General features: G+C 33.7%; 2 protein-coding genes across 2 annotated transcripts in view; one reads left to right on the top strand and one right to left on the bottom strand.

The window, feature by feature from the left end:
• The window catches only part of unc80 (unc80, NALCN channel complex subunit), a 56,260-nt gene extending 50,422 nt beyond the window's left edge, over window positions 1-5,838 (top strand). Inside the window, exons 58-61 of the mRNA XM_066401446.1 lie at window positions 801-943; window positions 2,389-2,649; window positions 3,524-3,804; window positions 5,419-5,838. Of these exons, the coding sequence (XP_066257543.1) occupies window positions 801-943; window positions 2,389-2,649; window positions 3,524-3,804; window positions 5,419-5,551 (818 nt within the window). The 3' untranslated portion in view covers window positions 5,552-5,838. The remainder of the gene's footprint in view (window positions 1-800; window positions 944-2,388; window positions 2,650-3,523; window positions 3,805-5,418) is intronic.
• An 864-nt stretch (window positions 5,839-6,702) lies between these two features.
• The window catches only part of puf (ubiquitinyl hydrolase 1 puf), a 30,842-nt gene continuing 13,130 nt past the window's right edge, over window positions 6,703-24,414 (bottom strand). The window contains exons 20-53 of the mRNA XM_066401324.1: window positions 24,018-24,161; window positions 23,704-23,952; window positions 22,894-23,184; window positions 22,616-22,785; window positions 22,424-22,528; window positions 21,790-21,893; window positions 21,226-21,480; window positions 20,564-20,810; window positions 20,326-20,494; window positions 19,659-19,927; window positions 19,262-19,477; window positions 18,864-19,067; window positions 18,257-18,410; window positions 17,534-17,765; window positions 17,240-17,425; window positions 17,039-17,165; window positions 16,738-16,925; window positions 15,840-15,978; window positions 15,449-15,610; window positions 15,210-15,389; window positions 14,754-14,900; window positions 13,874-14,150; window positions 13,112-13,253; window positions 12,528-12,642; window positions 12,215-12,405; window positions 11,985-12,162; window positions 10,932-11,051; window positions 10,755-10,871; window positions 10,062-10,296; window positions 9,134-9,366; window positions 8,180-8,383; window positions 7,983-8,120; window positions 7,677-7,923; window positions 6,703-7,160 (exon numbers count right to left, since the gene is read on the bottom strand). Of these exons, the coding sequence (XP_066257421.1) occupies window positions 6,874-7,160; window positions 7,677-7,923; window positions 7,983-8,120; window positions 8,180-8,383; window positions 9,134-9,366; window positions 10,062-10,296; window positions 10,755-10,871; window positions 10,932-11,051; window positions 11,985-12,162; window positions 12,215-12,405; window positions 12,528-12,642; window positions 13,112-13,253; window positions 13,874-14,150; window positions 14,754-14,900; window positions 15,210-15,389; window positions 15,449-15,610; window positions 15,840-15,978; window positions 16,738-16,925; window positions 17,039-17,165; window positions 17,240-17,425; window positions 17,534-17,765; window positions 18,257-18,410; window positions 18,864-19,067; window positions 19,262-19,477; window positions 19,659-19,927; window positions 20,326-20,494; window positions 20,564-20,810; window positions 21,226-21,480; window positions 21,790-21,893; window positions 22,424-22,528; window positions 22,616-22,785; window positions 22,894-23,184; window positions 23,704-23,952; window positions 24,018-24,161 (6,422 nt within the window). The 3' untranslated portion in view covers window positions 6,703-6,873. The remainder of the gene's footprint in view (window positions 7,161-7,676; window positions 7,924-7,982; window positions 8,121-8,179; window positions 8,384-9,133; window positions 9,367-10,061; window positions 10,297-10,754; window positions 10,872-10,931; window positions 11,052-11,984; window positions 12,163-12,214; window positions 12,406-12,527; window positions 12,643-13,111; window positions 13,254-13,873; window positions 14,151-14,753; window positions 14,901-15,209; window positions 15,390-15,448; window positions 15,611-15,839; window positions 15,979-16,737; window positions 16,926-17,038; window positions 17,166-17,239; window positions 17,426-17,533; window positions 17,766-18,256; window positions 18,411-18,863; window positions 19,068-19,261; window positions 19,478-19,658; window positions 19,928-20,325; window positions 20,495-20,563; window positions 20,811-21,225; window positions 21,481-21,789; window positions 21,894-22,423; window positions 22,529-22,615; window positions 22,786-22,893; window positions 23,185-23,703; window positions 23,953-24,017; window positions 24,162-24,414) is intronic.

The raw sequence follows: 24,414 nt of genomic DNA on the forward strand, positions 1-24,414 counted from the left end.
AGATGAAAATCTTTTACATCTTTGTTTCGATGCCGCTCCATCGCATTACGCCCTACAAACAAGACTGCTTATCTAGGAAAGATGGATTAGTCGCAGAGGAGAAATAGAGTAGCCACCGCGATGATCAGATTTAGTACTCTTCAATTTTTTTTAAAGGCCGCATCAAATAAGTTACAAAACCAAACCAACCAATTTTTAAGATTTACAGGTTTCTATTGCCGAAATGTGTCAATCCATTACCCCTGAAACATTTGAAAAAGTGAGAGAAGTTGAATTCTGAAAATGTTTTTGTTTAGAAAAAAACAGTGAACATTTTGAACTGAAAAATGCTGTAACTTCTCAAAAATTGAAATGTTTTTATTGAAACACGTTTTTTTTTACACAGTTTGCAAAGATCTTTAAAGTGAAGTATCATATGACAGGTTTTGCAATTTAAAATTTGAGCTGTGGTAGCTGCCCCCTTAGGGGTATACGTAGAAATTTACAACCACTATTAAATCGACTCTCCCTCCCTTCTACTGAAACGGTTTTTGAATGTTTAAAAAAATCCTATCTTTAGAGTTGTAGGCAATTAAAAGTTTTGAAATTGATATACTGTATAACTGGCCATTTGTGTGGATTTTGCTCACAATTGAAACGTTGGACCCAGCGAAAAATATGAGAAATCGGAGGTTTAAAGCATAGCGTTGCCCTTCTTTTTGAATAATACCTGTGAACATACCTAGAGATATCTTCTGTCAATGCTTGAATAATGTGGATTGGTGAAATAATTAGATAATTAATATTCGTCTTGCACCCAGGTGAAACGTCAACAACACCCTTAAGCCCTTCCAGCCCTGGAGAAGATGATGATCACCACAAGTCTCGGTTACAACGCATGATGCCGCAGAGCAGGAAGACGTTTCGACTTCGCAGTAAAAGTCGAAATAAAAGATCCTCAGAGGTATTATTGTGATATCCAAAATATACAAGGTGTTGACTTGAAGTAGTCCCTACGCGCACACTGTTCTATCCAAGACGACTGTAGCTAAAAACGCGTTTAAACTAGAAACAAGTTGCCTTTTCTAGAGGTCATTCATGAAACTCTTACAAAGTTGACCAATTTTAAGTGGTTTCCGAAATAAAGACAAAAATATGGAAATTGTTAAAATTTCGTGTTTCGGAGAGTTTTTAACTTATCTTTTTCATTTTGCTCGCTCAGCTGCCGTAGGTTTTCTCAATTAACCTTTTTCGCCTTAAAACCGCATTGTCAGTGGCATCAATGTCTTCATGGATGGAATTTGCAATCGATGCAGGTCGTAACAATAATCAAATTTAATAGGTGACATAAAAATAAAAAGCAGTTCGTGTGAGCTTGTATGATTCAAAGCTTCATCGTCTCCATCGTATAAATACAGGGTGTTAAACTTTCAAAAGTATGTTCATATTTTGCTTACAGCTCCTAGAGTTTTTCAGATATTTAAAGGAAATTGTGAGCGCTCGGTAACTATTTGGGGTGAGACTCCTTTTTGCCACCTCTATATTTCTGATGATAAGAGAATATGAATTTTTGTTCAGTTTAAAAAATTGTTTGGTTCTTGCGTATTTTCAATAGCCGTAACCGTTTTCAAGGTATTTGGGAATATAACAGGACATGCAACCGTTTTTATATTCATTTAGCTCAAAGCTATCTTCCTTTAATTTAACTTAGGCTTTTTTCTGCCTGTTAGCCTTAATAAAGGATTAAAAAAAAGGAAAATAAAAAATGAGAAGAAGAAGAAAGGAGAATAAAAAAAGAGAAGGAGAAAAAATAAAAATAAAAAAAGAGAAGAAAAAAGGGAGAATAAAAAAGAGAAGAAAAAAGGGAGAATAAAAAAGAGAAGAGGAAAAAAGGAGAATAACAAAAGAGAAGTAGAAAAAAGGGAGAATAAAAATGAGAAGAAAAAAAGGAAAAAATTAATAGTGAAATTATTTATGTGAGCAAATTTTATTGCGATAAAATTGTATTAATGTTTGCGGATTAAAAATGTTTCCAAAGTGTCACAAATACGTAGTATTTGGTTCTTCAAAAATCCTTCGAATTTACTTTGATTTTCAAAAATTCTAAATAATTTTAGACCAATACTCATATATTCTCGATCAGGAAGGAGCATGTAGAATTTTCGGGCGAATTGAAAAGTGCGTAAAGTTTTCATTTGGATTTTTTTTCTTTTTACCTCTAGCAGTCCCTCTAGAAACTGGAAAATATTTATACTCAATTCCCCATGTTCACTTTAGTTAATATTTTTCTTTTCAACTCTCAAGTCTGCTACGAACAGTTCGTGCTCTGTTCGTCCGGTTCACATTTTTGAACGCTGCTAACCACGTAAGTATGATTTAACCTGATATTATATTAATCTCGTATTGTAGCTGGCCCATCTGAAATTGGAATCCGAACAAACGTCTCCGCCAGGATCCCACGTTACATCGCCTCCAGCACAACAGCCTGTTTCGGCTCAAGTATTCAGCAGCAGCCTTCAAACCGAATCTAATACTCCTTATTCACCGTTACCAAATGAGTCACCTAAGTCTCCTACGGTTCCTCCATTGTCTCCACAGGTCCCAACGTCCCATGTTCCTCTCATTGGGCAATTCAGCAATCAATCCACGACTTCGACCGACAGCCAAAAGGTTTGCTTATTTTGTATATCTTATTGCAATAGTTGAGCTATTACTTTCATGCAATACTTTGTTATTATGTTTTAGTGCAAGAACTTGCAAGCATTCCATTTTCTAATGAGATATTACCATCGTGGTAAGGACACGGTGTCCACTACCAAAAACAATTGCTAGAGAAATAGCGGTCATTGTAAATCGGCTACCTTTTGCCGGGACACCCTTTACTCAATCCTACACTCGACCCTTCACTCAACCCTTTAATCAACCCTTTGCTCAAGCCTTTACTCAACTATCATGGTTACAAGCATTACCACATTTGCCATGCTTACATTTGAGTGTAATCCTGTGGAGCATGCCGAACTCCGATTTTGAGCCCATTGACTCTCATGAATTTGATTAATCTCCAATCGATCATACACATGGCATAAATAGTATTAGATATACCATGGTCCTGCTGTGTCCCAAACAATGTGAGGATAGTATCTCTCAGTCTTCAACCAAGTTGTTTGAGTACTTGTATGCTGAGCTCTCCCTCTAGATTTTGAGTTGCACAACTCTATTAAACTATAATACTAACTTATGATCTAGAAACACTGGATCGTTTCTTAGACATTTGAGGCCAAAGAAGAACTGAAACACAAATCAATGGAGGCAAAATCGGAACACGTCTGATATTCGCCGATACTTCCGGCGTATCACGCATCTTTGACAACAAAATGACGTCATAGGGACACTAATACATGGCGGCTTCCGGTAAAACAACTAACACTCTTTTACTGGAATGCCTGCAATTGGTTTGCTACATCCAATCGTTCTAGAAAACATTGCTCTCAACCAGTGTTGTACATCACGTAGTACTTAATAAATGGTTAACATTTCCATTCAGATGGGACTTCAAGGTCAGTGTGGAGCCTTTTCCGCATTGGACCCCCACAGATTGCGGATAGCCACTAGAGGAAAGAGTGCCGAAGGATCGTGGGACGAAGATTCCGCGATTTCGCAAACATCCAGTACCTCGGGCTATCGAGAGTCTTATCCAGTAATGCACTTGAAAGATCCCTTGGAAACTAGCCCCAAAATATTCCCACCACTGGCATCGCCAGATTTGCATTCTTTGCCGTCGACAAGCAGCGCTGCGACGAATAATTTCTTGCATTTGGACAACAGGTTAGTTCAGGTTAATCCGGCTAGCTAGGCTGCTGCCCAGTTGACCAGAGTAACTAGCGCGACCGGTTGACTAGATGATTAAGAGTACTAGATAGGGGACTCTTGCATTGGGGAACTAAAACACTAGCCAGCTCTTCTGACCCTTTTTAAATTATTTTCATAAGGTTTTTATAATATTATTTCTCAGATTACTTCGGGTTTTTCATTTCAGTGTTAACAAAACGTTCTGTTACAGTAACTACCAAGACTGTTATAATTAACAGAAATATTGTTAAAATTTCATTGCTTTCAAGTGAAAATTCACTAACAATGTTAGTAGAAGATTGCGAATTGTCATTATTTCAATAAATGATTTTTTAGATAATGATAATAGATCAGTTAATGGAATCATTTTAACATGAATGACTTATAAAGTTTTCCTTATAGGCAATACTTATACTCTACAGGGTTCGCTTTTGGCAGTTGACACAATCCGTACGTAATGAAAATTACAAATTTAATGCATTTTTGAAGTTTATATTTGTGTTTTGTGGAAAAAATCTGACATTCTAAAAATATTTCCAACCTCATATGACTTCCGGTTATACCGGAAAGTGACCCTTACTTCATTTTTTTAAATAAATTTTGCAGTTTTTTAGTGAACATAGGTTTTTTGTTGAAAATAAACGTAAGTTTTATAATACAATATATGTAGTACCGGTTCGCACCTGTTTTTGTTTTATTTTGATTTTTATGACTTTTTCGATACTTGTAGAGTTTTACTAAAACTCAATTACACATTTACGAAATTATTTGACATAAATTGATGACGTAAATTTTAAATTACTGAAAAATTAATTTATTTTTATAAACAATCAAAGAATTAAGAAAAATATTTGAAAAACTTTTTGAAAAAAGTTATTGAAATTTAGAATTTTTAAATTTAAAAAGATTTTTTCTCAAATAGCACCTTATAATTATTTTTACACCTTTGAATTGATGGGAAAAAATGAAAACATGTGATTTACATCATAAGTATCAAAAATTAATGCTTTTTGAGTAAATCGAAAAAAATCTTAAACTACTTTATACTGTGTATCTGCGCACTTTTACACTATCAAGTTTCTTGATGTTTATTTTTTTTTAGTTTTAAAAAAGTTAGTCAAAAACACAATTGAAAAAAGTTTATATTACTCTAAGGATTTAAACATAATAATTGAAATATGTGAAAGTTCCGAATTCCTTGAAAATTGCATCTGTGAATAACATTGCTAATTTCGTTATCCCAGTAATGCGAGTTTCAGCGATTAAATATGCCATTTTTTTCCAAATTTAAATTCGTGCGTTATTCAAAAAATTAGAAATTTCTTGCATTTCCAGCAAAATAGTTTCACAAAAAGAAATACGTTTTAAAAAATCGGCTTTCTTTAAATATCAAACTAGATGCAAACAGGATGGTCTAAATTTATATTTTTTAAGAATCCTCCTGATAGTTGGTGTCAAGCCAATATCGCAAGTATCATTCCGGTTTAAATACAATCATCAATGAGATTTACCATAAAGCAGCTTTGTTTATAATCATCGACATCGAATCTGAATTCTTTTGTATTCTTAAGTCTTTTGACTTGTTTGTAGTTCTCCTGAATGTTCCCTGAACGATAATGGAGAGAAAACAGCGCTATTAGACAAGGAAGATCAGTCTTCCTCCAAGGATTCGTTACTAATGATGTTCGACCAGGACGCGCAAGATGAAACTACTTTGATCTAAAATGTGGCCTTCAGACAGAAAATTCTATTGAATTATATTGAGACAAATAAGATGATTAGGTAGCAGTATTTTCAGGGACGGGCATAGATTTTTTTTGACCCATTATTATAATAATAGTTACGATGCGTTATTGCTGTTATAGCTAAATAGGTACCTACGTCTTAAAGTAGAATCATGTTGTACTTTAACATAAAGAGTTCTTACAAATTTTTACATAATGTTTTACCATTGGTACTGGTATAAGAATAGTAAGTATTGTTAATATACGTATTTATTAAAACGTAAAAGATGTTTTAATAGGTAAACCAGGAATATTTCACTTTACCAAGAGCATCGCCCCATTGACAAGTTCTCTTATTCAGAGTATTATTTAGGATATAAAATGATGTTGGATTGAATTAATAAAAATAAGGATTTGCTTTTTGTTACGGTTTTGTAAGCAAAAACTTTACAGGAAACATTGTTAGGCAGCCCTAGTCCTTAGGTTGAGAATATATTTTGGTAGGTTCCAATTTGGATTGCGTCGTCAGAATTCAGAACTCTAAGCTTAGGTGCCACTTAAGTGGTTGTTCATAAGCCCCGTACAAGTTTGCTTTTCGCTGTAACGTTTTGAACCACTGCATTCGCAATGCATGTTTATCTCCGATCCATTTTTTGTGCGACCTACCGTAATTTCTTCAGTATTTAGACAGTTATAGTAGACTTGTTATCATCATACATTTATTGTTCCATGTATGATTTACCACGGAAATGTATATTAGATGAAACATCACCTATGATGTTATGATTCAAGGTGGATTGTCTTTACTTGAAATCTCTAAATTCTTTGGGGTCTCTTGGGGAAAAAATAAGACTTCGAGTATAAATTAAATTTATATTAACGTCCTCCTTACACACTTATGGATATACATTTTGGAAATCGAGAAAAAAATGTGTATTATAAGGGAATCAAAATTCTTAACCGCAAATTAAATTGGTCGTGTTTTAGACGTAATTATTCGATCTACATTTTTCAAATTTAAAATAGCCACACTGTATGACATGTTTACAATGTTTCTAGAGATCGTACGGGCCAATCTAAATAAAATATCGCAATGTAATTAACAACACACGGCAGAGACACAAGAATGAAACATGTAACCCGATAAGAATTCGCAGATATGCTCTTTACTAATATTGCCAGAACGTTAATTAAAGGAAAATAAATAAATTGCAAAACATGTACATCTTCCAAATTTACATCAAGATATCTAGGACTAGAGATAAAGTTAATTCGAATTGAAGCGTTTTATCACATCCTTATAATTAACAATAATGCAACACTAACTGCGTTTATTACCCGAATCAAGAACTGCCATTAAATCGTTAATACTCTTTTCTAGAAATTTCATATCGTTTAACAAACAGCAACTCGTTCTGAGATGCTTGTCCTTCTCGGATTCCTCAATGCTGCTGGAGTGAGTGGCATCCGATCCGCTGGAATGTCGACCTTCACTGTTTTTCGAACTACGGGCTTTTTCGGGCGAGGGTGCATCACTTTGAGAAGCATCCTTAGAAGTTGATGGTTTACTTTCAGAACTTTGTTGGGTGTCCATTTTTTCTTGCATGTCTAGAAATAAAGAAACCAGTCGAATTCATTAAAAGAGAAACATGTGAGTAGATTTAAACATCGTCTGTGGTATGTCGCAGTTAAGGACTTACCACCTTTGAAAATACATAATTTGTTGCCAATTTAAATGAATTTTTGGTTAATTAGATATTCAAAATTTGCATTTAACTAGTAGGTATGTTTGGTTTTCACCTAAAACTAAGTTAACTACGTACACTTTTATGGGGTCAAATTTTCAAAAGTGTCATTAAGGTCATTTTTATCGGGGGAAAAACGACTGATTCTTCTTTAGAATGGCCTAAAACTTATCTATACGGATTTTCATTGTTCCGCGCTACAGAGTGTTTTTGCAATATTCTCAAACATCCTACATTTAATTTGGAAAAATATTAGTTACGAATATTTCCCTCAGCTAAATCTACTGCAAAATTACATTCCAAATAAAATTTTCTGTTCCTCTTCAACTCATTTTCCGTTATGGGTCGAGCTTCTAAATGTCGTTTCAATGGCACTTACCCTGATAAGAAGCATCCATTTTACCGATTTCTGCCTTGACGTTGGCAAGCAAGACTTTCAGTGCATTCTTCAACACCCCAGAAGTCTTTCCTTCAGGAGACTTGTATACTAAAGTTAAGGCCCTTAAATCGCCAGCAAGTCTTTTGGGGCTGTTCAAAATATCCGGAGAATTCGCAGACTCGTTGAGAGACACCACCATTGAATCGATCATCCTCATGGTCTGTTCGTTTAGGACATGAGCAGAAACCTAGTACCAACAGTTTGGTATTACATATTCAAACCGTAACGATTGAGAGGAAAATTTACCTTAGGGAAAAATGCATCCAAAAAGTCATAAATGACGTCTACCGTTAAGGCGTAACGTTCATCCAAGAGAATTGCGTCGACATAATCCACAAAATAGTTGCAATTTATTAACATATTTATATACTTCCTATCTATATGCTATTAAAAAATACATATATTAGTTATGTAAATGGACAATTAATGTGCTATTGACAAACCTGCGATTTCAGTATATCTAACCAGATTTTAGGAAAATAAGTGGAATGTAACGGGACAGCCTCGAATCCTACAACGGCACTTAAATTAATGAGCACGTCTTGTACCGTGTCGTTATTCACCGCCAATCGGAGCATCGTATCTATGAAATCATGGTACGGAGTATAGAATTTGTCTAAGGCTTTATCGTATTCAGGATCGACTCCCTGGAAAAAAAGCTTTTTTGTGTGAAATGTGGAATTCCGTACAGTTTTTTTTTGACGTGCAACATAGGATTTCACGTGTTAGAATTTTATGTACCTCGCATTTTTTCATAGTTTTTATTCTCCAGAGGCCAACGTTGCCCCTACCAGGTTTAAACCACCATAATGATGATAATAATAATAATAAACATTATTTACTTTCAAATTATGTGCACATATAAAGCGAAATAAAATCGATAAGAAAAAGGTTTTCCTTAGAAAATAAGTGACCCAATCTAGTAAAAATTTACCACATACATGAAACATTTGAGGTTCAAACTTTAACACATGAAGTCCTACGTTGCATATTAAAAAAAAAAATGCTGTATACATGCGTTCTTAATGCTGTTAACGTGACAAAAATTATGCAAGGCGAAATTAATGGCATAACGGCTGGATGTCGTTTTATTCGATTCCGATTTTATCTGTATCTGTCTAATTTTTTTCTCCGATTAACATTCATATGATGAAAATGTATGATTTTCATGAGGCACATAAACAAAACAGAGTGAACCATTTACATTAGAATGAACTGGTTACATTCAGTTCCTGTTGTCAGTTACCGTGGAGAATGCTGACAGAAGAATTTCATGTACGTTATGCCAGTAAAGATTATTAAATTGCCTGGAAATGATGTAATATTATTTATTTGAATTCCTGAATTAAAACGTAATGCGCTTTCTACGACTAAAACGTAAACGAGTGCAAACATACCCGACTGCACTCCAGTTGATTCTGAGGAACCGTCATTTGGACCATAGGCCGTAGCGGTCGAGCGCCCCCTTTGCCCGCAACGATCGGCATTGAATGCCCCCTTCGAGGGAAATAGGGGCCCAGCGGGACCGCATCTTGGCTATCCTGAAACGCTGAATGGCAATGTGAAAGTAAGGGCACTAAAATTTGCATCGTCTCCGGTGTCAAAGTGAGTACAAATTCCTTAAGGATCTCTGTAAATAATATTATATTAGGACATTAGACGGGAAATGTTGCATTACTGCCAAGAGGCTAATATAATTTATTTAGGTCTTTAGCGTCAAAATTTGCTTATACTGCTTTAAAGAAACTAATGCTCAATTTTGTAGCGTGCTCTTTCTGTTAAACCGAAAATTTTCTCAACTTTTAAAATTCCAATGGAACACCCTATATATTTTTTGATATATAGGTTCTGTGTCATTATAAATATTGTCAAATTTCAGGCCAAGGTTTAGAAACATAAATAAATTTTATCATTCAAAATAATGGGTTTTATTTGCTTTGAGCTGCGTTGAGCAACTTTAGGAAAAAAACGTTTAGGTGTCGGATCCTCGTGGATTTTGCTTACAAGATAAAGAAGTACTACGGTGTAAAAACCATTTAGGATTCTGTTGCTAAAATACTCGCGGAAAAATTCTACAACTATTACAATATGCATATTGACCAGGTTACTGAGTATAGATAAGCGGGTGAAACCCATAACACCAAACTATAATATTGACGTACGTACTACATTTTTAGAATCTCAGGCTAGTCCAAACAGTGATAAAAAAAATGCTTAATTATATAAAGATGTGTGTGCTACATAACCTATTCTGTAGTTATCATAAAAAAATTAAGCAATTTTGCCAAAAATTACGCGAAAATCAAACAAAAACTCATCACTCACCTATACACAAAGATCGCATTTCAGGAGGGTTGTAGGTGTTGAGCAAAGTTGCCAACTTTCTAATAACTTCCAACCAATCCTTAGTGGCTAAAACCAGACTCCTGGCATCCTTAGTTTCCCTGTATGTTCGAATACAATGCATCAAATCCAACAAAATTTGCAGAATGTCCAACATGTCACCTACTACATGACAAGCAGTAGCCTCGTGAAGCATCACGTGTAAATTCTGGAAACACTTTAAAGAAAAAAATAAGGCGAATCGTCCGTAAGTACAGGATAAATTTGAAATGTGTCGAACAATGCTAATGTGGAGAGCTTTCTTGGAGTAAAGTTACATTTTACGATTACAATCTCAGTTACATATTGATAATTTTTTATTTCCTACGATTTAGTAATAACTATATTAACAAAAAATGTTTATTTTCAAGCTTGCTACTATGTGATTATAACATCCCTTGTATCTTTACAATGGTGTATGGTTGTAACTTTCATTGCTGTGCGTTAAAGTTACAGCTACACATCATTAACATCGCATGTAAATAGTTAAAGAATTCAGGCACAACGCTGTTTAATTTTGTCACACCTGATACATTTGTCAACGTTAATTAATAAGAATGCAACGTTAATATTTGTCTTGATGTAATAAATCGTAGTCATCTGAAACATTTCTGAGAAAAAAGTCCCAGTACTTACCTCAAAAACGATTTGCATTCCTCCATTGTAGACCACATAAAATTTATCTTCGTCTGTCTCAACGAGGAATCTAAATGCACTAATCAGCGTACCCCAACTTGTTCTACCATCCAAACACTAAAGTCCATAAAATTAGGAATCTTGTTTGTACATGAAAACTCATAAAACTAATTTTACCGTCAAATATGTTGTCAGCGTGGTCCGTTTAAATGCAAATATCTCCCTTTGATCGGCTTCCGATATATCAGGATGTTTCATAACAATGATTTGCATTAATTTGAATAATTCCTCGACAGCCTAAAATCATGGATAGGATGATAAGGACATGAAATATTTCAAAATTGGGCATCAAACTACTTTAACCGGAGACCTTTTTTTTCCTTCTCCTTATACCCCCTATTAGTAGAAGAATATACAACACAGGCTTTCCTAAATTCTTAGTTTAGGAATTTGACCAGCCATGAATCTATCGTATAATCTCATTTAATTTTTTTAGATTTTCAAAAACTTTTAATACACCAAAATAAAAGACAAAATTATTAACCCGTATATCAATAAATTTCACCCTGTTTAATGGGAGAACAAAAACTTTCTCCTACACACTACTGAAACAGTTTGTATGTTGCCAGGTATGTACAGTTTATTAAACTATTGGTCTTTGTAAATATTATAATAATCCTCTTTGTAGCAAATTATTAAAATACATACGACTACTTAAAGAGAAGAGCCTTTTTCATTTTCAAATCATTTAAGTATTAAGTAAAGTAAAAAGTTCCTTTTCCTCCCTTTCCCTTTTAAGACAATTGAGTAGAATTCTTATTCTAATCATTTTTCGTGTGTAGACACCTCCATGTCCGAAAACGGTTGTATTAGCGCTGATTATGGGTTCAAAAATATTTTAGCTTTGCCCAGGAAAATAGATTCAATGGTAGAAGTATTATGTCTGCTAATATCCAAACGTTCCGCCAAATAATTGGCCAAAAGTGTCAATAACCCAAGGGTTAAACAACTTGAAGTTTTTACCCCATCTTCACTCATGGTCATTTACGCAATAATTTGTTTTTTCAACCACTTCTCTTATACCAGTTATATCTAGATAATTTCCTGAGGTAAACCTCACTCTTTTCTATTCATGACACTACCATCAGTTTAGATGCAGAAAACATCTACCTACTAGTAAAATTATCATTTTTTGTACCTCAATTGAATTAATCTATCAAAATTGTTTACCTGTGGATACTGTGTAGGATGTGGAGTAATGTTCTTAAATGCCCACTGAAGATTTTGATGATTAGCCAAATTCCTAGTAAAAATCCGAGACTGTTGACACATCATTCGTAAAATTCCATAATAGGCTGGCAACATTGCCCTATTGTATAAGACAATCTCTTGATCATCGTGATCAGCTCTAAAAGCAGAACATTTTAAATGCATTAAAAAAACAAATGCGATCTACTCACAAGATATAGTTAAAGGCAATGTTCTTCGTTACGTGGGCGTTTGCTAACATGAGTTGAACATTTTCTGGGCAGTCGGTACACACGTGATTCCAAAACGCTAAGAGGGCTTGTTTATTGTGGTAGGCCGGAATGGACGGTTCTGAGAGTTTTGGGTGGAAGAGATGCCATAATTGCAAGAAATATTGCCCGAACTGCAATTAATGATAGCTTAGTTACTAATACTTAAAAGTAGAAACCAAAACTGATATATTAGAGCAAATAATCAGACGGCGCTATTAATAACTTCAAAAAGCAATTAACTTTAATAACTCACCATTAATTTTTCTGTTCGAGATATGCAGCAATACATTAATAATGCAAAATAGGTAGTAAGCTTCATGGATCCATGTTGTTGCATATCTGTATAGTGCTTAGCCGCTGGGAGCAATCTATACATAAAAAACGGTCTGTTTAATAAACTTCAAAATGTAATTCAACGATTATATATATAGAAAGAACAATATACGTTACGTATGTAACTAAAAGTTATAGAAAACGATAAAATATTACTATTTGAAATTTGGTGCATAACGAAGTACGAGGGACGTAAATACGTTGGTGTGGCCTGTAACAAGTTACTAATCAATTACAGTATTACATCAGTTATTAATCAGCAGATGTATTTTAAAAGATATCAAAAGCCATGTGGCACTATTGCTATATTCTAAACCGACATAAATACGAAGTCGATTTAATTAGGGAAAAGTTGACATAGTTTTGAACCTTTTAGCTATAAAATAAGGCAAAAAATTGATGCTTGCAAATTTCCATTTTGCTATTCCATAAATGTTAAAAATTCCAAACTTAAAATTAAATTCTTATTTAAAAAGTATGAAAGAAAAGAAAAAATCAACGTACCTTAAAAGAGCAGTATACACCTGGTGTAAAACCACTTGCGCTTCACTGGACAATTGAGGTTCCCTGTTCATTCGATGTGATGCTCTAAAACCCTGCCTAAACGGGGTGCTCGGCACTAATGAAACTAGAAGATAACCTGCGGCTGAAATGAAACATGCTTTTCAATACTATAACAACTTGAGAGAGATGGTAAGTTTCACGTATAGGGTAAATCATATTTTAATAGAAAAAATTTAATAAATGATAGAATTCACAAAAATAAAAAGGTACGTTCATTTGAATGTTTGCTTCGTTTTCCACATACAGTGTTTCAAAATTATTTTTGTTTTCTGTTTATAGCCTTTACAGTTTTTGAGGTCATGAAGTCCAAATTTGAATGTGTACGTAGGCTTAGAGCGTACATAATTACGCTTTTCAAATCATACCGACAATTCACAGAGTGATCATTTTTGCTTAAATCAGGCCACGATTTTTCACTTCTTAAAATGTGAAATCCATATTCAATTTAAAAACTTGTTTGGTTCTGACATTTTTCATTCACACTTATTAATTTACACGCTGTATTCCAATTTGTCAAAATGTATTGAATTTTATTTCGGTGTACTGATTACTCATTATTATGTGTAGATTACCTAATTGTAATTTAATGAAAGTTTGCAACATAACTGGATTTTTTTTAGAACTTAACTTAATCTATTACATTCCAACATATTGCAAATGTTCATGTTATTCACGCGTTCTCGTTGTAAAAACATCACTTACTGTTTCTAACTCTCTGATTGCTGTGGGCGATTAGAAAGTGCTCCAACCACGAATCCATGGAATTTAACACCCATGAATGCACCAACCTGTTACGAGTGACTTGCAACGCAAGCCAATCCAAAGCCGAATGTGGACAGCACTCGGCGGCTTCCCACACTTTCTGTAGAACTAACTGAGTAAAACACGGCTGATTCGAACCACTCGCCGCACTTTGACTAGCACTCTCTGTCAGCAACGTCAGTATTTTGAAGAAGGGTTGACAACCCTGTAAGTTAACCTAAGGGGTGGTTAAGGGAATGTGTTAGAACACCGAAAACATCAATTTATTTTATACAAACTTAATTATTTCTTTCAATTTTATAATAAAAGAATGCATGGTGTCTCAGGGACACTTATTTTCTGTTACGATATAATGATTATTTGACTTTATAATGAGTAAAGCAATCATTAGACATTTTTTGTCGCAATTTTTAAAAATTAGAGAAGCTATAAATGTTAGAAAATGTTGATATTAGTCCAAAAAACTTACAATAAGTATTAAAAAATGCATTTTTCTAATTTTAACACAAAAGGAATAATTTTCATCACTGACATCAAAACTTGAATGAAATGGATTTTTTTATTATGCATGCATTACTATCAATCAGGTGAGCAAGTACGTTTGTAAACCCTGTTTATTTTAGACCATTCTGTACATTCAACCTGTTTTTTCCATGTTTATATTGTTTTATCTAAACTCATTAATTAAAATTATTGACAATAATGTCTTTCTAGCTTTGTCGTGTGTGCAAGACAATGCAATCACATTAATGTCAGTGATAATTTTAACCATCTATAGCTAAAAACTTAGCTGTTGTAGCACCATTATAATAATAATTACCTCGGAATGTCTGGTTATTGCCTGTGATATCATGCAAATGATGTTTTGAGCCAACTGATTGTTTCCTTTGCAGAGGGAATGAATTAGATTTCTAGTTTGTTGTAGATTGATGTTATCCTTAATTTGTTGATACAAAAAAGAGAATCCCTGAAACAAAAAACATTTTTTCACCAATATACAAGCATACATTTGTAACAAGTCTACAAAGTAGGAAAAAGCAGCCATTTTTTGCAACTTTTAATACGCCGTACACGGCATAATTAACGAAGCAATACATTTATTAGACTTTAAGGTCATACAAACACTAAAAATGAGAATGTCGCATTTTTGAGAAATGAAAAGTTGGAAAATTTAGTTAAAATAACCGTTCCACTGCAAATTTTTTCGAAAACCACTGCAAGTTTTTTTCGAAAATTAGTACATACAAATGAAACTATTCGAATTAGCAAAAATTACCTTTCCTCCAGCTACAGCAGTATAATCCCTCTCACTTAGCTGTAATTTCATATTCGAATCCCGACTTTTCTCAACTAGCGAAGCAATTAATGTGATCATTTTGTCTAAACTTGCCGGTTTGTATTTTTCGGGTGGAAGTGAAACCATTTCATCGTCCTCTTCACCTTCACTGACATCAACCTATTCGACAGGTGACGAATGAATTAGCTCAAACTACACATAACATTCCATATACTCACAAAATCATTGGCCTTCTGTCCTAGGTAAAAGTGCACCATGGAGTTGATCGCGCCCACAGCCAAAAGAAATTTTGATTCTTCGTCACCCATTTTGCTAAATTCGTATAAAAAATTAAAGTACTCGGTTAGGTGCTTTAAATGAGCTTTTGCGCCGTGCTCCATCTAAAACATAAATAAATTTGCTCTTCTCCATTTCTTTTTTTTTGAAAAAATGACAATTTTTTAATTTCATTGAAAGCAGTTTTGAAAATTGAAAATTGATACTTTTTAGTGAGTGATCCTTTCCGAAATACAAAGATGCGAGATTGACAGAGAAAAAAAAGATTCTATGGCCCACCATTTCGCAACTAAATACGAATTTATAAATACTTACTAATTTGTAAATACTTACTAAAGATAATAACGTTTTAATAAATTTAGTAACACAGGAAGCATTGCCTATTTTAGATATGTCAATATTGTATGGATCGTCCAGTTTTGACAAACCCACATCCTCATCTACTTTTAAGTACAAACTAGAATGAGACTGCCTAAAATAGAAGAAAATATTTTAATAAAGTGTTATAGGAGAAAAAACAAGCAGATTCGTTCCGGAATGGAACGTATTTCTTTGTGAAGATACTTTCGAAGTAAAAGTTTTTCAACGAAAATTGTTAAACAAAGACAATATTCAACCGTGTTTGTTTTTAGCCAACAAGTATCCATAATATTCATGAGTAGGTTCTAATATCTTTTTAAACTAGTCGAGGCTTTAAACTATCAATTTGTTTATCAAATAAACGAATGGAAACCTAAGCATTTTTTAACTCTTTTGCAAACAAATACCTCAAAAAAGAAATATTCGCTAAACTTGAAATGTGTTTTTTGAACGAGGATCAATCGCGTCTAAGTTGTCAACAGTGACGAGCAATTATGGGCACATTAGACCACAGCAATGCTATAATGCTTCATTGCAATTGTTGCATTTCACTGTCTTGTGTTTATCGAAATTTACTGAAATCTTAACTTTAAACCCCACATATATTTCCTAAACTATCAATTTTCGGATATGGAATATTTGCGCTGGTGGTCATCATTTGACGTGTAGTATCTTCATCTAATTCGAACCTCAAGTGATATTTTAACGTAATGTGGCATTTCGTGGTAAGTTCGGTGGATGCAGCAGTATCAGGTTAATTCATATCTCTTAAGATAAGTTAAATTGCCATTATCTAGATGCCATATGAAGTTTTTAATAAAGTAAATACTATTTTATATCTATACATATCTCTTAATATAATAATACTTACTTCAGTCTCTGTATCACATGTATGCACAGCCTTTGAAACATCTGTCTGACCATTTGATTCGGGCACTTTAAAAGCACCTGTACTGGCCACCACACGTCTTGCGACATGTGTTCTAAAAACCAAATGCACGCTTCTTGGCATGCGTTGAACTGCTTGGTTACTAGTTCTACCCACTGAACCATGGTGGGCTGTAATAAAGCATTATAAATATTATTCTCACAATTACAAGACGACTCAATAATGGACTAACAAGATTAGTTTAAAATGTATAAATCAACTTAAAAAATATTAACCACCTTACCTTCTCTTTGGCATGAATAAACGTTTCGATAAAGAACGAAGTTGACAACTGAGCAGCTTTTTGTGTTATATTAGGCTCGATAGGCAAAATGGTTTGAGGAATATAACCGCAAATTTGCCACATGAAGCTACAATAAAATATAATTTTTGAAAGGATGCGATGAAGTAGCCCAATAAAAAAAGCAAGTAAAATAAAACTTACTTAAAATAAGTGTGTTCAAAAATATTTTTGTCTTGAATAAAATGCATATTGTCCTGCCAAATCCAGTCCTCCAGTTCTTTACTTAGTTCGAAGGTAGTGTTGGGAGTAGGAGAGCTACTGGAAGAATCCATACTTTCCAAATTAGTCGAAGAACTTTCGCTACTATCCGCATTGGCAATAGGGCATCTAAAAATTATCAGAAAATTCAAGCGACTTGGGTCTGTAGAGAATGATTTCAAAACAATTGCTATCTTACAATATACTGATTGAATATAAAACTTTTATATAATTTACCTTTCATAGAATAACATGTAAGCGCTATTGGTTTTTTCAAAACTGAAATCCATAAATTTATCGGTAACACTGTCGTAAGTTTTACTGGTCATTTCTCCTCCAAAACACTCTGCTGCAATTTGATTTGGATCGAATGGTTTTACTTCAGCGTCATTAAATAGAAACCATTTATCCCTTGAACCCATCGTTCGATCTTTTATAAAACTGTAGTAATGCCCACCATCTGCAGTACCTAGATATGACGAATGTTTGCATACATATACGAACTTAACTATCAGACAGGAAGGAAGGAATTTAGTGATTTGTTTGAATTAATTTCACTAGTAACTAAACCCGTGAGCAAGTGCCCTAAGACTAAAGTATCTTTTTCTAATCTAAAACAACTTGTACAATGTTAGTTTGCCAATAGGAAACGCTTTAGAGATTGTCAAAAGATTAGATGGACAGCAGTGTGGAAAATACCTTATTTATACTGTAAATTAATTCTAGACAACATAGCAGAAAAAATTTCGTGATTAATTTTTTTTCCGAAGATTCCGAAAAGTAGATTGTCACTAATCATAATTCTGGACTATTTCCTTCGCTTAAATAATTGTTATTTACGTTACAGCGCTTGAAAGTTGAGAATATATTTACGGTCAGTTTACTTATGTTATTTAAATAATAATTAGTTTTAAAAATTTGAGTATAAGTGAGAGCTATGATGAGTTTAAAATATCTTACCAGTGTGAACCGTAACACCGATTAGATCATATTCATACTGTTCATTTTCCGGATCTTCCTTCAATTTGTCCTCCTGATAATGTTGCGGCATAAGAGTCTTTTCTACATAACCTGCCATGTTTAGACGAAGTGGAAATGAAAAATGGGTATTAACCTAAAATATTCCGTATCAAAATATTCAGTATGAATAACTAACAATCGTATAGAAGTATCCTACTAATATAAAATAGTCTAGTTGATAAACAACAATTTTGTCATTCTTTGGCAGACCACGAATTATTTCTTCAAGAGGGATTACATTCATCTAAATACGCCTGTACGAGAGCCTTATAGGCTTAATAGAATTCATTTAGTGCAAATGAACCTGTTTAAAAATTTGTGAATTTCAATGTTCGTGATTTTTTGTCACGAAAAGTTACGGTGATGTATTTGTATTATATACAGTAACTTATTTTACCTCCAATGTATCACTAAACTATTAGTTTTTGAAATAGGAAACTTTACTTGAATATGCAGTTCATCATAGTTTAAACAAGACGCTTAATAAACGCCTAAAGGGTAGGTACTCAAATCGAAAAATAGGTTTAAATGTAAATTATATACAAACCTTTTCCTTCAGCATAGTCAACATATTAAAAGTGTATCGCATGGTGTTAAAACACAATATGTGAGGCAGCTGTTTAAAACACGCCCGCTTTTCGGCTCTAACTTTTTTGCCACATTGCGAACAGGTGTACATATTATCACCCTCCAGTGTATCTTTAACTGTGACCTCATCCAGCGATTCGTACAGATTACGCATGTCAGCAACCTGAATATAAAACATTGCAGTCTTCACCAGATTTTAAAAATATGTGCATATTTAATATTACGCAATTTTTTAAATTAGAATGAGTGGCAATCAATGGCTGATACTGCCGATCAACACTCATTTTTATAGGTGCTAAGTAAAGAACAAATCAAAAATACATTTTGATTGAACAATGGATAAAATCAAATGCTTACTTGACATCTCACAGTATAAAATTCTTCTAATGTGCGACTAACGTGACCACAGTCTAATGAGACAACATTGTTGCTAAGAACACCACAAAACAATGTTTTAATGACTTCCTTTAAAGGAGGAGTCATTTCTTCTAATTTGCTAACTAAGTCGATGAAAAATTCGGCCATATCCTTCTGCTCGGCAGTATTTAATGGTTGATGGTCCATGGTGTAAACCTGATGAAAAGAAATACAATAAAAATTATAACTTGTTTTTTCCAATGATTGGACATACCACTTCCAATGTTAATGAAAACATTCTACGTTTTAAAATTTTGAAAGGTATTTGTTGAAGTACATAATTAGATATTCCGGTTTTGTTACAGATTCAACTGAAACTTAAACGCCGGGTACGTACCTTACAAAAACTTCTAGGATTATAAGCTTTTCTTTCGCTTTCCAGTAAATAAGCAAACATCCTTTGCAGTTCTTTAAGAGTTGGCTCATGTTTGGATTCCTCGGTGCTTGCAGCCAAAATTGAGGCGCGTGTTTGTGGCATCATATAAAGGTGTTGCATGCATGAAGCCATGTAACATGTGGCGCCTAGGTTTGTAAGGCCTACGTACCCGCAGTCTGATCGACCGTCTTCATGGGGCCAGTAATCCCAGGGATAAGGCGAATTCGGACCTAATAACATATCAAAATAATCAAAATAATAAATATGCTCTATACATTTGAGGCGACCTATTTATTATTTCTTTTATGGATTGGGAATAGCAGTAGGGTTGTTGGAAAGGCGGAATAACACACTATTCTGAGTTAAAAATAATTGAGATTTTATCCTCGAAACATTAACAATGCTGTTTGTTCGGGCCCTTACTAAAAGGTAAATATTATTTTCAGTTAGTTTTAACTCTGAATAGTGTGCCTCTGTTCCAACGACCCCTACCAGTCTATGTGGCATCATTCCCCTCAAAAAAATAAAATAAAAATTCAAAACAGTACTGTTTTATGTAATTGAAGAGTCTTACTTTATCAAATTTAGTAAACTCACTTTAAGAAAACAAGTAGGTTTAAAAATTTACCTGGTTGGTGTTGTTTCAATAGCTTTTCGTGTAAAATAGCATAATTTTCTGGGGATCCCTTTACCAATTCTACTAACAAATCAAAGGCAGCCGTACGAGATCTCGGAGACTTACACTTTGGCACGTGTCTTAACTTCGGATTCGGTAGGGCAAACAAGAATTCAAAAACCTGCAAAAAAATGGGAAACATAAGAAATCAAGTTTAATGATACATGTCAAACGGAGCAGATATATTTACTTCACTAAGGAGTTCCTGACCGCCTTTGTTGGTTTGGAACGGCGGACGGTGCTTTAATAAATTGGTTAGAAGATTCAATAGCCCGATTAAACCATCATCCTCTACGGTTCTATGCCGAGCTTCAAGATAATCTCTCGCTAATACTGAAAGACTAATTTTTGATGTCAGTTCATTGATATCTATCACACAACTTTGCGGCTCTTCTATACTTTCTTTTATTAGATCGTCAGGAAGGCTATCTACTAAGCTGAAAAAATTTAATATAATGCATAATTGTCAATCGCCAAAAAGTAAAACTATAATACATTTGAAAAACACAATCGAAAACTGATAAAATCTTAAATTGAAAAACTTTTACACCTTTAAACTTCCAATTTTGAATTATAGACAACACGTAGATGTGTGAAAATAATTCCAAAGCACTTTATATATATATATATATATATATATTTTATAAAATTTAAAAATGTTCCTTAGCTGTTGAGATAAATGATCTTTTATAAATAGAAAGTTCCTCATATTTTTTGACATTTGAAATTATAATAGTATTTTAAAAAAATAGCACACTTGATGTTTTGCAACACGTCTTATTTCTGAAAAAATTATTTCTACCAATTTCATCAGAAAACGATCCAGTCATCAAAACCATCATACACACTTACCGTGACACTAGCCAAAAATAATCCCTACATGCCGGACCGTATGGTTCTTTTCCTTCTTCTTGAGGTTGCATAGATTCCATTTTTTGCGGACGCATACTCTCTGCATTCTCTAAATACGAAAGAAGACGAGCCAACATTGGAGCCACTAACGTACTATCCATATGTTCGCCTCTTGACGACACTCCAAGGCATAAACGGTATATATGTGAACACACTTCCCTACGAACTGCTGGTTCAGGATCTTCTAAAACCAACCTAAAGGAAAAGAGCAAGTGCAATGATGACAATAAAAAAAATGTGAACAACACTTTCAGATGGAGTTATCCATTCTTGAGAAAAAGAAAAATCTTTTCTTTTCATTCAACTTAATATCTGAAAATTTGGAAGAACCATGAAATAAAACACTAAACAAATCTGGAAGTTTCACCCTATATATCAGTAACTGCTACCAAAAAGTGCACCGGGCTATATTGGGATGAAATTCAGGAGAACGGATCAAGGTTTAATATTTATTTCTTCAAATATTTTTCTCTGTAATATACCTAAAGAATTGATAATAATTACCTCTGTAACCAAATTGAGAAATCTGGAGATTCAAAAAGTCCCAATCTGGCTTCTTCACTGCAGTGCAACCACGATACCAGTAAGGCCATTGCATAATGTACCACCTAAAAGTAAAAATGTTACTTTAAAACTTAAATCTATACAAGGCTTTTCAGATTCTAGCACAAAACCCTAACTAAATGTTCCTTATTGAATACATTATTTAATTTTTATATTAAAACTCAAAAATGGATTTAGCTTCTATGATGTATTTTGACCCTCTAATAATCTATGTTCAGTTTTAGTGCATACTGTTTAAATTGTCAGTATTATCTCTTGTTCCACATGGTACACAATATGGCTTCTCATATTCACAGTTATTTTTGAAGTTTCTTATAGTTTTCTACTGTCGTCAATAGCATCAAAATACATTTAATATTATTTAAATTACCGTGCTAGAAACATGGGATTATAAATTTTCTAAACTATTCACAAGAAGTTTACATAATTTGATTCAAAAATGTGGAAAAAGTTTACAGACACGGACAGAAATAATAGTAAAATAGGTTTCAATTAATGGTAATAAGTTATATTGACGTTATACATTAGATTACGAGTAAACGTTTTTAAACATTAAATAATTAAGTTAACGTACCTGAGCCCGACCCCAAAATCCAGTCTTATAGTGATTAGGATCTTTCGGCAGAGAAGCTTCTTTAAGGATTGATGTCAATTTAGGCATAGTTGTTTTTACGTCCACCTAGATATTGTACAAAATTAAGTATACTGAAGAGAAACTGACGTATAAAACTGACAGAGATCGAAAGCATGATTATTTAAAACTTACCAGTGATATCATTGCTTCATTTAAGAGAGGTATAACAATTTTATCGTTCCTTGTAGGGCGAGATTCGTGTGGCAACGGTTCGAGACCTAAGTGGCACAGTAATTTCAATAAAGAGGCTAAACAATCTTGCTGCCAATCGCTGCCATCTCCGCTATCTCTTTGAAGAACGCCTTTAATTAAAGTAAAAGTTTTAACAAATCAGTATTACCTATTATACAAATTTAATAGTGTGAAACACTACGATGGTTCTCTAAACATACACATTAAAATTAACTTACCAGACATGAAAATATCATAAAGGTATCTTAAACCTCCATGTTGTATAAATTTTCTGGTCCATGGTCCTTCGATATCGTCGTCAAATTTGCCCTGCCTAATGCTAAGTGACTCGACGATATACAAAGAATACATTAATTTTTGAGCGCTTGATGGATCCAGCAACTCGGAGAGTGAGATATCCAACTGCTGAAAACCTTGAAGTAACTTAGGACTTGTGGGCATTAAGCTAAGTATGTCCCAAACGCGTCTGCTGAGCACTTGAGCTTTGGTGTGCGGGAATACTCGACCACCTAATTAAAAAAAAAGTGTTATATTTTGAAGCAATGTTTGGGAACTTTCATGTATTCTAGATACAAAGTAGGATATCTATGATAACATATAGCAAGGTAATATCGTAAATGATATCAGATACAAATTTTACTGAGACAATAAGGCAATAGATGAAACATGTTTTTAGATTGGAAATTTTTTAATAAATTTAATGAATCTTGAGATCTTATGTGATACACCCACTATATTTTTCGATATATTGATTCTGTCTGTCATTCGAATATAATCGTAGCCTTATTATCAAATTCTGACATGAGTCAGTTCGGGCGGCGACTCCACTTCAACATTTAGACGAGTATTAATTTCGCTGCTTTCGCGGCACTTCGTTGATCTTTGTCTGAAGAATATTAAACCTTGTGCCCTTCTTCTCTCATTTACACAAACATTATATGTCCATTTGAATTTGTGACGTATGTATATACTTATGTTACATTTATTCGGATAAAACGTACAAAACTGAATATGAATCCAATACATACCTTTAACTATAATTTTCATCGAACTAAGTGTATGCATCAGTGAGAATAATTGTTCAAAATAAATAGGTTTCAAAAGCAAAAGAGTGGGTAAACAATCCCTCGGGGGAGCGGCTTGCATTGAAGGGGCATCCAAAAATTCTCTCTTTTTCATGTTTCTAGACATTCCCACCGAAATATAAGTAATTTGATTGTCCTTAAAACCCATTTCTTGTAGAGACTTTTCATCACAATCTATTGAAAGTTCTTGACCTAAACCAAAATTAGTAATTTATTATCGTTGATCTAGCCTGAAAAATTGATGTAAAATAACGTACCTTGAGTAATAATTCGAATCCATGTATCGGTCTTTTTCCCACTATTGCTGTTAGACTGATTATCCGCTCCTTCTTCCTGTGATCGAATTTTTAGGATGCCCTCCCACCATTTTACAATTTCAGCTCTTAAATCCGCTACATAATCTGGAAAAAATTAGAATATTTCACTGATAATACGGATAGAAGTAAATATTTATTACAAATGCAAAATCATTAAATGTTTCAACTTCCAAAAATTAATGATAGACATTCTCAATCAAAACACATCTTGAAAAACTACTTAAGAAACGAAATATTATAAACATGTACGCACTTTAGAAATAAATAAAAAATTAACAAAAATTTGAATTATGTAGATCGTAGACTGCCGCGCAGCCATATATCTTCCCCATTTAAA

This window comes from Euwallacea similis, chromosome 22 (genome assembly GCF_039881205.1).
Source record: "Euwallacea similis isolate ESF13 chromosome 22, ESF131.1, whole genome shotgun sequence".
In the NCBI taxonomy this organism is placed as follows: domain Eukaryota; kingdom Metazoa; phylum Arthropoda; class Insecta; order Coleoptera; family Curculionidae; genus Euwallacea; species Euwallacea similis.